This window comes from Thalassophryne amazonica, chromosome 22 (assembly GCF_902500255.1).
Source record: "Thalassophryne amazonica chromosome 22, fThaAma1.1, whole genome shotgun sequence".
Classification (NCBI taxonomy): Eukaryota; Metazoa; Chordata; class Actinopteri; order Batrachoidiformes; family Batrachoididae; genus Thalassophryne; species Thalassophryne amazonica.
In genome coordinates, this window is record NC_047124.1 from 32218883 (window position 1) to 32232475 (window position 13593).

Below are 13593 nucleotides of genomic sequence, written 5' to 3' on the forward strand. Positions count from 1 at the left end.
AAGTGATGCAAATTACTAGTTTAGTTAACAGGGTTTGAAAAAGGAATAGTTTGGACCATGTATTATCCTTACTTATTACGTTACGAGGTAACATATGCCACATGTCATAGAATCCAATAGACATAGACCTTGTTTGACCTTTACTTTGGAGACCAAGTTTCTGTGTAGGCTCTCATTTGTCCAGGTGGTTTCCATAGTAGAGAAGCTTGACTCTTCGACTGGACTGGGTTGCTTGACGCGAGGGAAGGGCTAAAGAACAACAACATGTCCGGAAAGCCCTCACAGTATGTGGGTACCCACGATGGTCCCTGGACAAAGTGCAGAAGTCCCAGAGTTCAAAGAGACCAGATAGACAGGAGACGGAGACAAGAAGAAGAGGAGTGTCTCTCCCTTATTTAGCAAGAGTAGGGGAAAAACTACAGAGGATCGTCAGACAACACAAAATCCCAGTTCACTTTAAACCGATTAACACCTTGAGACAGAAATTAGTTCACCCTAAGGACATGATCCCTAGTTACAAACAGAGCAATGTAGTGTATTCTATCAGATGTCAGAAAAACTGTAACGAACACTACATAGGTGAGACTAAGCAACCTTTACACAAAAGACTATACCAGCACCGCAGAGAGGGCGCCAGTGGACCTCAGTCTGCAGTTCATCTCCACCTTAAAGACACTAACCACACATTTGAGGACAAGGAAGTTAAAATATTAGCCAGAGAGAAGAAATGGTTTGAGAGAGGGGTCAAGGAGGCATTCTTTATGAAACGTTTGAAACCCAGCCTTAACCGGGGAGGGGGTCTGAGACACGCTTTGTCCCCTGTTACAAAACTCAGGTCAAAGGAGTTTCAGTCTTTTGTTCATGGTAATGAGTCATTCACGTCATCAGGAAAGTCATCAAGGGAGCCATCAAGAAAGGCATCCATCCCTTCATTAGGAGGGACAGCTGCCCTGTCATTAGGAGAGTGCTAACTAGAGCACAGTAGTTGCTAATTAGAGCTATTGTTTAGTCACTAGCCTGTAGCAGTCTGCCTCTCAGTAGGAGGGGTCTGGTTAGGTTTAAACCTCCAGCTTTTGTTGGCTTCTGTTCATTCGTCTCTACAAGCTCTTCAAGCTTCTCTACTTTGGAGACCAAGCATTCAACACTGTCAACACTATTCCATTTATTAATCGTATTAGCTCAACCAATAATTTGACAAAGTAATACGGCTGATTGTTATTCTTCTGACCTTGGCAATGCATAATATCCTGAGTGGACCGGAGAATCAGATGCTCAAACAAGTTATATTTGTGACCCCCAACAGCTAATAAGCTAAACCTAGATTTATAAATAAGAGCAACACCCCCGCCTTGCTTCGCATCACGAAGGACGTGACTAAATGTATATGCTGGTGGGCAGGCTTCATTTAAGGGGAGGACAGCTGTAGGTTTAAGCCAGGTTTCACATAACCCAATCATATCTAAGTGATGATCAATAATTAAATCATTAATCAACAATGATTTTGAGTACAGTGATGTTATGTTAATGAGACCCAGTCTAAGGACCTCAGTGAGGTTGACAGTTGAACTGTTTGGGTTTAGGGGTGGTTCCAGAGTAGCTTATATGATGCCTAGAAGTAGGTTTAGGTTGTTTCCGACGGATTGTTTGTTGTTGTTGTGACCTCAGTGACCTTCACTTTCCCCAAGGGAAGGGCAATTCTGGGGTTTGACTATCATCCACATGTCCAGTTAGGTGGAAATCCATCAACCAGACTATGTTATAGTGTAACGGAATCACAAATTTGTGAGGAAATCCAACAGGTCCAGAACAAATGCCTGTGTTTGTTCAGGAAATTGCTTTTAGGTGTCTCCATTTGCACCAGTGATTGTTCCAGTATGTCGGCTGCTCTTTGATTTGGTTCCTTCTCCTTCCTCCCTCATGTGTCATTCCCGCTGCGACTCAGTGAACACAGCAGCTAGCAGCGCATGCTTGCGGACGTCGCGTCCTCCCTGGTGGCTCGTTTGTTTTGTTGGTGGTCAGATTGAGGAATAATAGACAGAAGCTTCCTCTTGAAGTTCTCCATCTCCCTGGTGACCGTGGATCCGTCCCAACGCAACAAAAGTGTACATTCGGGTCGTGTCGCGGACTGTCTGGCTTTTGCCTCCGGCTGGCTGCACGCACGCCGATGCACACACAGCCTCCAATTAACTCACCTGATCTGACAGATTAGATAACCCCGCCTGCCAAATCCGTCTCTGCCTCATGAGGAACTTTCTTTTCTTCCCACCTCCCTCTCTTCTTACCCTCCGTCCTATTTGCCTGCTGTTCTTTTCTGCGCGGCTGACCTGAGCGAATTCAGGGGCTTCCCAGTGAAAGTGTACGACGCTTTGATATACAAAATGCCGCGTCCCTCGAGATGGAGATCGGCATGCAAGCCGAGCAGTAGGTGGCCAGCGAGAAACAAAGGGAGAGCCGGGTGAAATCGGGGTGACTGCTTGAAGAAACGTCATGTTATGAAAGTGGATATGAGTGGAAGCAGCCGGAGCGGAGCAGGCTGTAAGCTGCACAGCCGGCTTCGGTTTCCATTTTTCCCCACACAATAGTTGCTTGCCTAAATAAAGACAACAGAAAGTTCTAAAGATCGATCGTGGAGCAGTTGAGTTCCGTCTTTAGTGGTCGCAGCGTCCTGCTGCCAAAGCCGAGTATAACGCTTCCATGTATCTGAGTATCTAAAATAATTAAAGCTGCAGTGTTTAGATTTTAGGGGCGTTTGTTATCAGAAATGGAATCTATCATTAATAACCATCTGTACATCTGTAACCAACCTCCACATTTCTGAGTTACCTGAAACAAGAAGTCGATGTCTTTTCATAAGCTGACACTGAGCCCTTCATCCCTACATGGGGGCTGGTCCCTCGTAGAAGCCACGATGGTGACATTGTCCCCCAAGGGGACATATTTTCTCTGTCTTTTGCACTTTTGTAGCGGAAGACTGAAGAAAAAAAGGATGCACTGGTTGCTCCCTTGCGCACTGTCTACTGGCTTCTAGTGGAGTTCAAGCCCCAACCTCTGGTGCTACAAAATGAAGCCAATGCAGAAGTGCCAAACCTTGATTGGCCGCTTGAGGCTGACTCCAAATGCAAGTCGAATCTCATAGGCACCCATGTTAAATGGGAAAAAACATGTTCACAGCCTGTTCAAAAATGGTTTTGGTCTCTATAGCTAGTTTCCCCATTCATGATAACTGTCTTTAAAAAAATAACATCAGTTTTAGCTATTTAAAGACAAAGTTATGAATAATTAGGTGCATGGTTGCTTTGTGCGGCAGCTTTGTACCCGTGAGAGGAGTCCAGACTCAGGGTCCCTGCTAGCAATAGCTGCTACTGCTCTGAACGCAACTGTGTTTCTACATTATATAACAAATATTCAAGATAATATAGCTTGCTGTGCAGTTAAATGCACTAGCGGCCCACCTAAGAGGTCTGTGCTCCATTTATTTCTGTTGAAATTTTATTAACCTAGCACCATTAGCATTAATTAGCAGGTATTAGTAACTTGGTGACATTAGGTCCACTGATGGAAACCACTGCACAGTCAACAAAAATATGAATGACTCGAGCAAACAGACTAAAGCTTCCCTGTTAGTCATAGCTTGTTTGAGAACTCCAAGATGGCGGGCTTGTTCCAGTTTCATTCTGCCTACCCAGATCACATTAGTCCGGCCTATGCTGCACCTCTTTAGACTCACTTCATTTGAGAAAAACGTTTGTAGGTGTGTCCAGGTAATATACATGCTATGATGCAGGCTAATGAGTTTGAGAACTTTGATGTGTGAGAAATGGATAATGATACAGAAGGCCGAGGAGCATGAAACACCTTCAGAAAATAAGCAAAAACAATGCTGGTATGATGCAGTTTGCTATCTTACCACTAAATGGTACTAGATCATCCACACTGTAGCTTTAAGGCTTTTTGACCTTAATGAGACTTATTGGCCAATGAGCAAAAAGGTAATTTAATGATGTGCTGACAGAGAGAGTGTGTTGTCATCAGCGTATTGTCATTAATCATGAAGCGGCTCACCTGCCTTTCTGACCATCTGCTGGTTGTCTAATTAGCTTCTGGTTGTACCTGCTACCTGTGAACCCTCAAGTGCTGAAGAGAGCAAAGAAACACCAAGAGTCATCACAATTTTAACTCCTCTTCCCCCTCACACACCTGTCTGCGAGCGCACCCAGGCGCGCGGTGCAGATGCGCCGTGTGAAAGTTGCTTGGGTCGGTGCGTGTCAGAACTGCAGGCAAATTACAGCTGGAGGACCGGCTTTAGAAACGATCGTTTGGAACGCGTCCCCGCGTGTGCGCGGATGAGACAGTGTAAGCAGATGTTAGGGCACAGGCTGGAACTCTTTCATCTCACCACCAAGTGCACACGGGGCCAACGCCGTACACTTTGTGCTGAGTAAACACAACCTCGGGCCCCACAGACCACACCTCTCACCCAGATGCCTAATTACCGTAATTACTTTTGAATGACATAAACGGTGATGGGGTAAGATGAGCCCCTCTGCTGGAGAACAGAAAATCTCCATACGTGAGAATATTCCTCAGGCAGAATGCTGTAGATGTGCAGTTTTGCCAATAATAATCTTTTTGATGATACCTTTATTACTTATTGAGCACTTTGCTCGATTGCTAGTTTACTTTGTCTTGCCGCTTCACTCCTTTCGTGCAGCGAACCGTGATGGTTTGAACTGGTTTTTCAGTGATGTTACCATTCTAATCCTGCCAACAGTCCCTCAGTGGGATCAGTGGTACCTCAAGACTGTTTTTCTCAGTGTTTGTTAAATTATGTTCTCGTAGAATGATGGAATTTGTAGTAAATGTGCAAATATGCATTTTTAAAGGAAATGGCAAATCCAAGGATCCGTGAGAGCATTTTGAAAAGCAGCATCATTTGACTTAAGATCACCTTCCACTGCCAATTCTTAACACCTGGTTGTGTATGTAAAAATCGGACATCCAGTCAGGGTCTGAAAACAGGTGTAACCTGTGGTAAAAGTAGCGACATAGAACACTTAACATTTAAACACATTTTGTGTTAAATTGTGATGTCGGGACACACTGTGATCCACCCAAAGTGAATAATCAGATGTCAGATAGTTTTGGTTCTTATTTATTTAGTGCATCTTGAAATAAATAATGTTTGCTTGAATGTGGATTTGACTGCTCAGTTATTTTATTGCCAGGCTACAATTAAAGGTTAAAATTAAAACAAGAGCAATCCGAGATTTCTGACGTCCGCCAGTCCTGATCCGAATCACCTCCAAAATTCAGTGGAGTCTTCCATGCCCTAATATCGATCTGTGTTGCAAATTTGGTGAGAACGTTTTGTTTTTGTTGTTTGTGTTTTTTTTTTTTATGTAGTCCTTCAAACGCTACATAAAGTGAAATCTCAGAATCTGGATCTGAATCTAGATTGCCTCTAATATTTAATGGTCTTCCATGGCCTAATATCTATCTGTGGTGAAAATTTCGTCAAAATCCGTGCAGTAGTTTTGACGTAGTCCTGCTAACAGACAGGCAGACAAATAAATAAACACAGATGATTTTATTACATCCTTGGCGGATGTAACAATAAAGATTGTTCGCTGTTTGGAGTGAGGAGTGGGTGATGTTATTGATTGGAGCGGACAGTGATCATGCGCAGTGGTGAGCAGTAACTGTGCATGAGGGGAGTTTGGAGAGATATTCTTCTTCTAAGTATTATTATTATTACTACTACATCAAATATGTTATTACTATGTCAAAAACTTTGCTATTTTTATATATGTTTTTATTTCAGAACTAATTTATTTTAATAATAATAAATGCACCATTATTATTATTATTATTATTATTACTATTATTAGGAGTAGCAGAAGTAGTAATAGTAATAATAATACATAAAGTATTGCAGTGATGATGTCAAAAATAACTGTGCCATCATTGGTGCATTTTTATGATGATTTCAGGTAAAATACTTTCAGCATTTTTGAAGTACAAAAATATGGAATAACAAATTATTTAGATACATCTTAGGCACTCAAAAAAATTGGATGAACTGAATTCAATTATGAGCACGATTTCCATCTAATAAATATATGTAGCCCCAACTCAAATAAAGCACATCCATGCAAGATAATTTAATTTAATTTAGTTGGGACTACATATTATTAGATGGAAATCTAATCCAATGAGTCTGTTTTTTGAGTGCAATATAGTTTCATCATAGACACAACAGTAGTTTGGACACAGTAATACTTCCCATCCATGGAGAGGAAAGCCGGTAAACTGTGGTTGGTTAGGACGAGAGTCGATATGGTTGAACCCGTGTGAATGTAGTGATGATAAGGTTGTTTGCTTCCTGTTAAACCATTAAAACTTGTGATTGTGTGTCTGTTCCAGATCCGGGTCGACGGCTCCTCCCGCGCTCTGCAGTACGAGACCATTCAGGCGGTGGAAAATGGACCCATCCTCAGAGACATGGCGTTCTCTTCTGACCACCACCACCTCTACGCCATGTCTGAGACCCAGGTGAGACCCAGTGAGCTCAGCGGTCTCACCCGGCACTGACCGCTTTTTTTGCCACGGCTGAAATCACCTTTAATGGCACTTTACAGGCGTGAAAAGGATTAGAGGGCCTGTTGGACGGTCGTATCTTTTTATAGAAAAAAGCAGCGAGCATGAAGCTGAAGTGAATAAATGTGCAGAATTACAGCAGACGAGAGCGATCTCAGTCCACTCATCTGTCTGTGCGTGGAGAGACGCGCACAAATCGCAGCACTCCACGTAATGGACACAGTCCTGGATAAAATCTCACCGTGCAAAGTGCATAACACTCACGTGCACACTCTCAAGATTCGTTATTCACTTTAGAAATACACACAAAAACACTCAAGGTCACAAGAATGCACGAACACAGTGTGCGTCGTATCTAACAAAAAAATAACACCTACATACACACTGAGTGCAGCTCCACAAGTTTATTTAAATGTTCATTAATCGGTCGGTGCAGTCAGCAGGCACAGATGCTCATTAATGACTGAGGAGCATCAGCTAGATTTAATGGAGCTTGACTCAGAAAGATGAGTTATAGTTTGGAAATGTGAGTGAGGCAAATGTCATTAAGTGATAAAAGGCCAGTCGTTTTTCTGCAAGCTGAAAGTCTTAATAATTGTTTATCACACGTGGAGCCTCACTGCAGTTAGCACACAGGTTGAACACCGCCATCTATTCAACGTTTAGTTGCTGTTAGAAATTTCAGGTTATCTTTAGTCGAAGACCTATTTTCCAGTCGGCGCAAATCCCAAATGTCAGTGCTAGTTTTTTAATGCCTGCATCCTCTCAGTACATTTAGGGAATAACCTCCTTGTGTCTGATGATGTGCGGACATTCATGCTGGGTTATACAGTTGAACATATAGCTTTAAAACGGATATGTTCGACCGTATAACAGCATGAACGTCCGCACATCGTCAGACACAAGGGGTTATTCTTATTCTAATCCAATTCCATTGTTTGTACGGTTTATTTTTCTGTAGGTAATTCTGTCGGCGAGGCTTACCGTGAAGCAGTGAGCGTCTCTCCAACAGCAGTCAGGGCGCAGGGTAATCAGATGTGAAAATCCGTCAAATCCATCAAACGTGAAACAGTAATTTTGTATCAGAATCCACATCAATACTTTCATACAGTAGCTTAAATTCACCCATTTCGGCAGCGGCACGCAACTTTCTCTCACTCTGAGCTAACAGCGCTAACAGTCAGCAGTGCATGCAGCCGGTGTTCTGACGAATTATGCGTCTCGAAAGTTCCGTGTCCTGACAATACTGCGCATGTGCTGTTGCACGTGGAGGACAGGAATGACATTCAACAATAATGACATCTCATCAGAACACCGGCCAGGGCGCGGAGTAATACATGTTTGGCCACCGCTCCACAGATATTATACGCCTGATATGTCACACGATTAACCAATTAGATTTGCGGAAAAACTGTAATTGGATTAGAATACCTCTTGTACTCATGTGGGTGTGTTGATCACCAGAAAGAATTTGAATGTTAGACCACCAAAAGTCCACTGCCTGATATAAGTGGGTGCACAACTCTAGTGAATGTCAATGATATGTTGACATTCACCCGCAATTGTAGAATATTAATATGACACCATAATATAGTCACTGTAGCAAAGGAACAACAGAAATGTTGCATTTTTAGAGAGATGCAACACTAAATGTATAAAATGCATGATGAAAGTGAATTAACACTCAGAAACATCGATTCTCACTGGACAATACCAAAGAGGCTTGCGTGAATACACTATCACACCATTAGTCCTTCCACTTGTATCTACTGCCTCAATACCACTGCATCGTATACTTGGCAGCCAATGGGTCCATCACGACATCACAAAAGTAGCTATCTATCTGCTTCGGCCAGGTGAAACATGGGCTTCCACATGGCCTTGCCTAGCCACTAGAGTTCTAAACACTGGTTCACCTGTGTGTTGGATCCATGAACATCACTGCTGAGATAAGGGAACATCTCAACACTTTCATCACATGCAGACACACTTTCCAGGAAGTTATTGAAATCCGGGATCTTAGTCATGATCAAGGCCAGTTGCAAACCAAGACAATCCAACTCCTCACCCAGCGCTGCAATCAGGATGAAGTCCAGTGATTGATGACCAGAACCTGAAGGATGGAGGTTGACTAACATGCAAAGAGGGCAAAATGTCTTGATCATGATTGCTCACCTTCAGGAACACTTCGCGCACCTCTGTCAAATTCTAGGTGATGCTGTTTTGAAGATAACCTCAGCAGGAACAAGGTAGTGAGTTGCAATGGCAACATTAGTGAAAAGAACAATAGAGTAGGGAACTATACTTGCTAAACAGCTAATGGCTAATTAGCAAGCTAATATGAGCTACCGTAGTCTTTGTTGTTCCTTCAAACCAAATGACACAGAATGCAAAAGAAAAAAGAAACAAACAAAAAAAAAAGACTTATGGAGGCGTTAACACTCCAGCGAGTCCATGTAAACCACTTTATTTTTATCGTAGCAACACACGTATAGTAAAAAGATTAGAAACACCTCTGTCCAAGTCAGAATAATATAAATGTATAAGTAAATATACATACGTATATCTGTAATGGTGTTTTTAACTATGTAGCACTGTGATCATATAATGTATGACTTCATTATGACATCATTGATACAAACCAATCACAACCATTTTGTTGATCAATATATGCTTGGGTTCATCCGTCTAGGCTTCTTAGTTGTTGAAATGTACAAAAAAGGTGTTCAGTTTTTTTGGACAATGTTTTCCTCGACCCTGTTCCTAATTTAATTACCTCTAGATGTCTCTCCAACGAACATTCCGACGGCGTTTGAAGGAAATCCATCCAGACATTTTTTTTTTAGTTATCTTCTCCACAGACACACAGACACACACACCAGTGAAAACAAAACCAGGCTCCTGCCATTTTGCCAGACGAGCCGAGTAAATAGTTCAGTGGATAAATCAACTCTCTGTCTTCAATTTAGCTCCATTATTTATCTTTCATGGGACTGTTAGAAATATTGTTGCACAAAACCAACAAAATACAGATAATATGCACATCACCCGCCCCCCCACCCACCACCCCCTTTTTTATCTGGCATCACCCATAATCACAGAATGCCACTCCTGCTCTGTTGGCACTGATAGCCTTGTTACCCCCTGTATATTTTCTCTATCTTGCAGCGGATTACAGGCCGCTGTGTCAAAATAAAAGTTACTGTTTACTGAAATGGGGAGTTTTGTGTGTGTGTCTGTGTGTGTGTGTGCATGAGTATATTTTAAGAGGTTCGATTAGCTTGATAACACTTTAAATATCAGGCGGCGTGTTGAAGGTGCCCTTTGGAGCGGCGCTCGTGGTGCCTCTCCTGAGGTCTGTCTGCCCTGACAGATATAGATAGAGCGCGAGTGAGGAATCGGCAAATTAGAGGACATTAGAATGTTATTTTTGTCACGGCTTGCAATTACCCCGCTTTTGTGCAAATATGTCACGCAGGCCTATGAGAGTTCTTATTTTTTCTTTCTTTTTTGGGGGGCATTGCGATGCAAATAATTGTCTTACGGAACATATTACAGCATAACCAATGAATCGCTCGGCATACTCAATTAGCATTTCTGCACATGATGCTAATTTCTGCTTTATATCTTGTAGTTATTGCTTAACATCTTGTGACAAATTTGGTATCTTTTAATTGCGTGCCAATTAGTTTATACTGAATTAAAAAAAAAAACGATCAACCAACATTTCTTGCAGTTTTTTGGGGGGGGGGGGGGGGGGGGTACTAATTAGTCTATTAGCCTATTTAAAGGGACGGCCGGTGCTGAATATTTAGGAAAAACATGTGGGTGGTGTGATACACACAAATATAAGAAGTTGTTGAATAACATATCACATACACACAACTCAAGAAAGCACACACGTGTATTTAATGGTGATGGTTTGATAGAACAAAATGAACTTTAAGGCAAGACTCTGAATTTACCACTTATTTTACCCTCCTATCCTCACTTCCTCATCCCATGGTCATGAACCTTTGGTAATGACCGAAAGAATGAAGTCACAGATACAAGAGGTGAAAATGGGACTCCTCCATTGGGTATCTGGGCTTACACTCCTGGACAGGGTGAGAAACCCAGATATAAAACAGCTAACTGATCATCTGCAGAGGAATGGTCTATTTGAAGAGTTTCAGTCAGGTTTTAGAATTCATCATAGTACAGAAACAGCATTAGTGAAGGTTACAAATGATCTTCTTATGGCCTCAGACAGTGGACTCATCTCTGTGCTTGTTCTGTTAGACCTCAGTGCTGCTTTTGATACTGTTGACCATAAAATTTTATTACAGAGATTATAGCATGCCATAGGTATTAAAGGCACTGCGCTGCGGTGGTTTGAATCATATTTATCTAATAGATTACAATTTGTTCATGTAAATGGGGAATCTTCTTCACAGACTAAGGTTAATTATGGAGTTCCACAAGGTTCTGTGCTAGGACCAATTTTATTCACTTTATAAATGCTTCCCTTAGCCAGTATTATTAGACGGCATTGCTTAAATTTTCATTGTTACGCAGACGATACCCAGCTTTATCTGTCCATGAAGCCAGAGGACACACACCAATTAGCTAAACTGCAGGATTGTCTTACAGACATAAAGACATGGATGACCTCTAATTTCCTGCTTTTAAACTCAGATAAAACTGAAGTTATTGTACTTGGCCCCACAAATCTTAGAAACATGGTGTCTAACCAGATCCTTACTCTGGATGGCATTACCCTGACCTCTAGTAATACTGTGAGAAATCTTGGAGTCATTTTTGATCAGGATATGTCATTCAAAGCGCATATTAAACAAATATGTAGGACTGCTTTTTTGCATTTATGCAATATCTCTAAAATTAGAAAGGTCTTGTCTCAGAGTGATGCTGAAAAACTAATTCATGCATTTATTTCCTCTAGGCTGGACTATTGTAATTCATTATTATCAGGTTGTCCTAAAAGTTACCTGAAAAGCCTTCAGTTAATTCAAAATGCTGCAGCTAGAGTACTGACGGGGACTAGAAGGAGAGAGCATATCTCACCCATATTGGCCTCTCTTCATTGGCTTCCTGTTAATTCTAGAATAGAATTTAAAATTCTTCTTCTTACTTATAAGGTTTTGAATAATCAGGTCCCATCTTATCTTAGGGACCTCATAGTACCATATCACCCCAATAGAGCGCTTCGCTCTCAGACTGCAGGCTTACTTGTAGTTCCTAGGGTTTGTAAGAGTAGAATGGGAGGCAGAGCCTTCAGCTTTCAGGCTCCTCTCCTGTGGAACCAGCTCCCAATGTTGGGAAAGTGTAGTGACACGGACCCACAACAGGGGGCATAAATGAATGGACAATAGAGGGGGTTAAATTAGAACACTTTACTGTTGTGAATGTCACAACCACACACAGCAGATTACAGAATGAATACAAGTCAATTAATGAAGGTGTCGTGTGGGCAGGCTCGACGATAGGAGACGCCCGTCTGGAGATGAACCGGAACCACACGATTTCCACCGCCACCGAACCCGAAGGATACTGGAGCCGCCAAGTCCCGAAGTCCCCAGGTGGCCACCGTCTCAGCGTGTCGGATCTGGTACTGCTGGCGGAGAACAAAGACAGTCAAGTGTGGGTGTGTGTACACCCCGTAACAATAATGGTGGGAATTCCACCTCCACCTTTAACACACATTCGTGCAGCGTCTGTTTAACCACTTATCTGACGAGACGAAGGACGAAACAGTCGCGACCCACGCCGGTCCTCTGGTTGACAGCTGCAACACAAGAGCTCTTGAAACACTGAATGCTGGCAGAGAATATTACCTCTCACAGAAGTCGATATCTCGGCGATGTGTTGGAGGTGTCATCCTGCTTTTATCCCGGGTGAGATACAGATGATCGGTGACAGCTGTCATAGTTGATGAGTGACAGCTGTCACCTCGGCTGTTCCTGTAGGCGGCAGCGCCCTCTCGTGCCTGAAGCCCGCACTTCAGGCAGGGCGCCCTCTGGTGGTGGGCCAGCAGTACCTCCTCTTCTGGCGGCCCACACAACACCCAATTCGGATCAGGGAGACAGACACCCTCTCTACTTTTAAGATTAGGCTTAAAACTTTCCTTTTTGCTAAAGCTTATAGTTAGGGCTGGATCAGGTGACCCTGAACCATCCTTTAGTTATGCTGCTATAGACTTAGACTGCTGGGGGGTTCCCATGATGCACTGAGTGTTTCTTTCTCTTTTTGCTCTGTATGCACCACTCTGCATTTAATCATTAGTGATTGGTCTCTGCTCCCCTCCACAGCATGTCTTTTTCCTGGTTCTCTCCCTCAGCCCCAACCAGTCCCAGCAGAAGACTGCCCCTCCCTGAGCCTGGTTCTGCTGGAGGTTTCTTCCTGTTAAAAGGGAGTTTTTCCTTCCCACTGTCGCCAAGTGCTTGCTCACAGGGGGTCGTTTTGACCGTTGGGGTTTTTACGTAATTATTGTATGGCCTTGCCTTACAATATAAAGCGCCTTGGGGCAACTGTTTGTTGTGATTTGGCGCTATATAAATAAAATTGATTGATTGATTGATATTTGAGAGGGAGTCACATCAGAAGGAGCCAGATGAGGTGGTTCAGGCATTTGGTGAGGATGCCCTCTGTCATCTCCTTAGGGAGGTCTTCCAGGCATGTCAAACCGGGAGGAGGCCCAGGGAAGACCCAGGACATGCTGGAGGGATTATAATTCCCAGATGCCTTGGGAATGCCTCGGGATACTTCAGTAAATGTAAGATAACTTGCCCAAGGATAGGAAAGTGTGAGGTCAGTTGCTTGGTCTACTGCCACTATGACCCAGACCAGATAAGGTGCAGAAAAGTGAATGAAACAATGAATATATGTTGCCACTCTTGGTGAAATATCAGTTGTGTTTCTTTGCAGCTGTTGATTTTGTTGTCCAAGTGTCCAGGCTGCTCTCTGCAAGATTCTGAAAACTTGCTGGATCCCCAAAAA

At 42.8% G+C, this 13593-nt stretch overlaps 1 protein-coding gene and 1 long non-coding RNA gene across 2 annotated transcripts in view; one reads left to right on the top strand and one right to left on the bottom strand.

Moving 5' to 3' along the window:
* Positions 1 to 13593, top strand: part of plxna4 (plexin A4) — a 658913-nt gene that overhangs the window by 377625 nt on the left and 267695 nt on the right. Inside the window, exon 4 of the mRNA XM_034163939.1 lies at positions 6424 to 6552. Coding sequence (XP_034019830.1) covers positions 6424 to 6552 — 129 coding nt within the window. The remainder of the gene's footprint in view (positions 1 to 6423; positions 6553 to 13593) is intronic.
* LOC117504477 overlaps positions 1 to 13593 on the bottom strand; it is a 757689-nt gene that overhangs the window by 8279 nt on the left and 735817 nt on the right. The gene's annotated exons all lie outside the window — the stretch shown is intronic.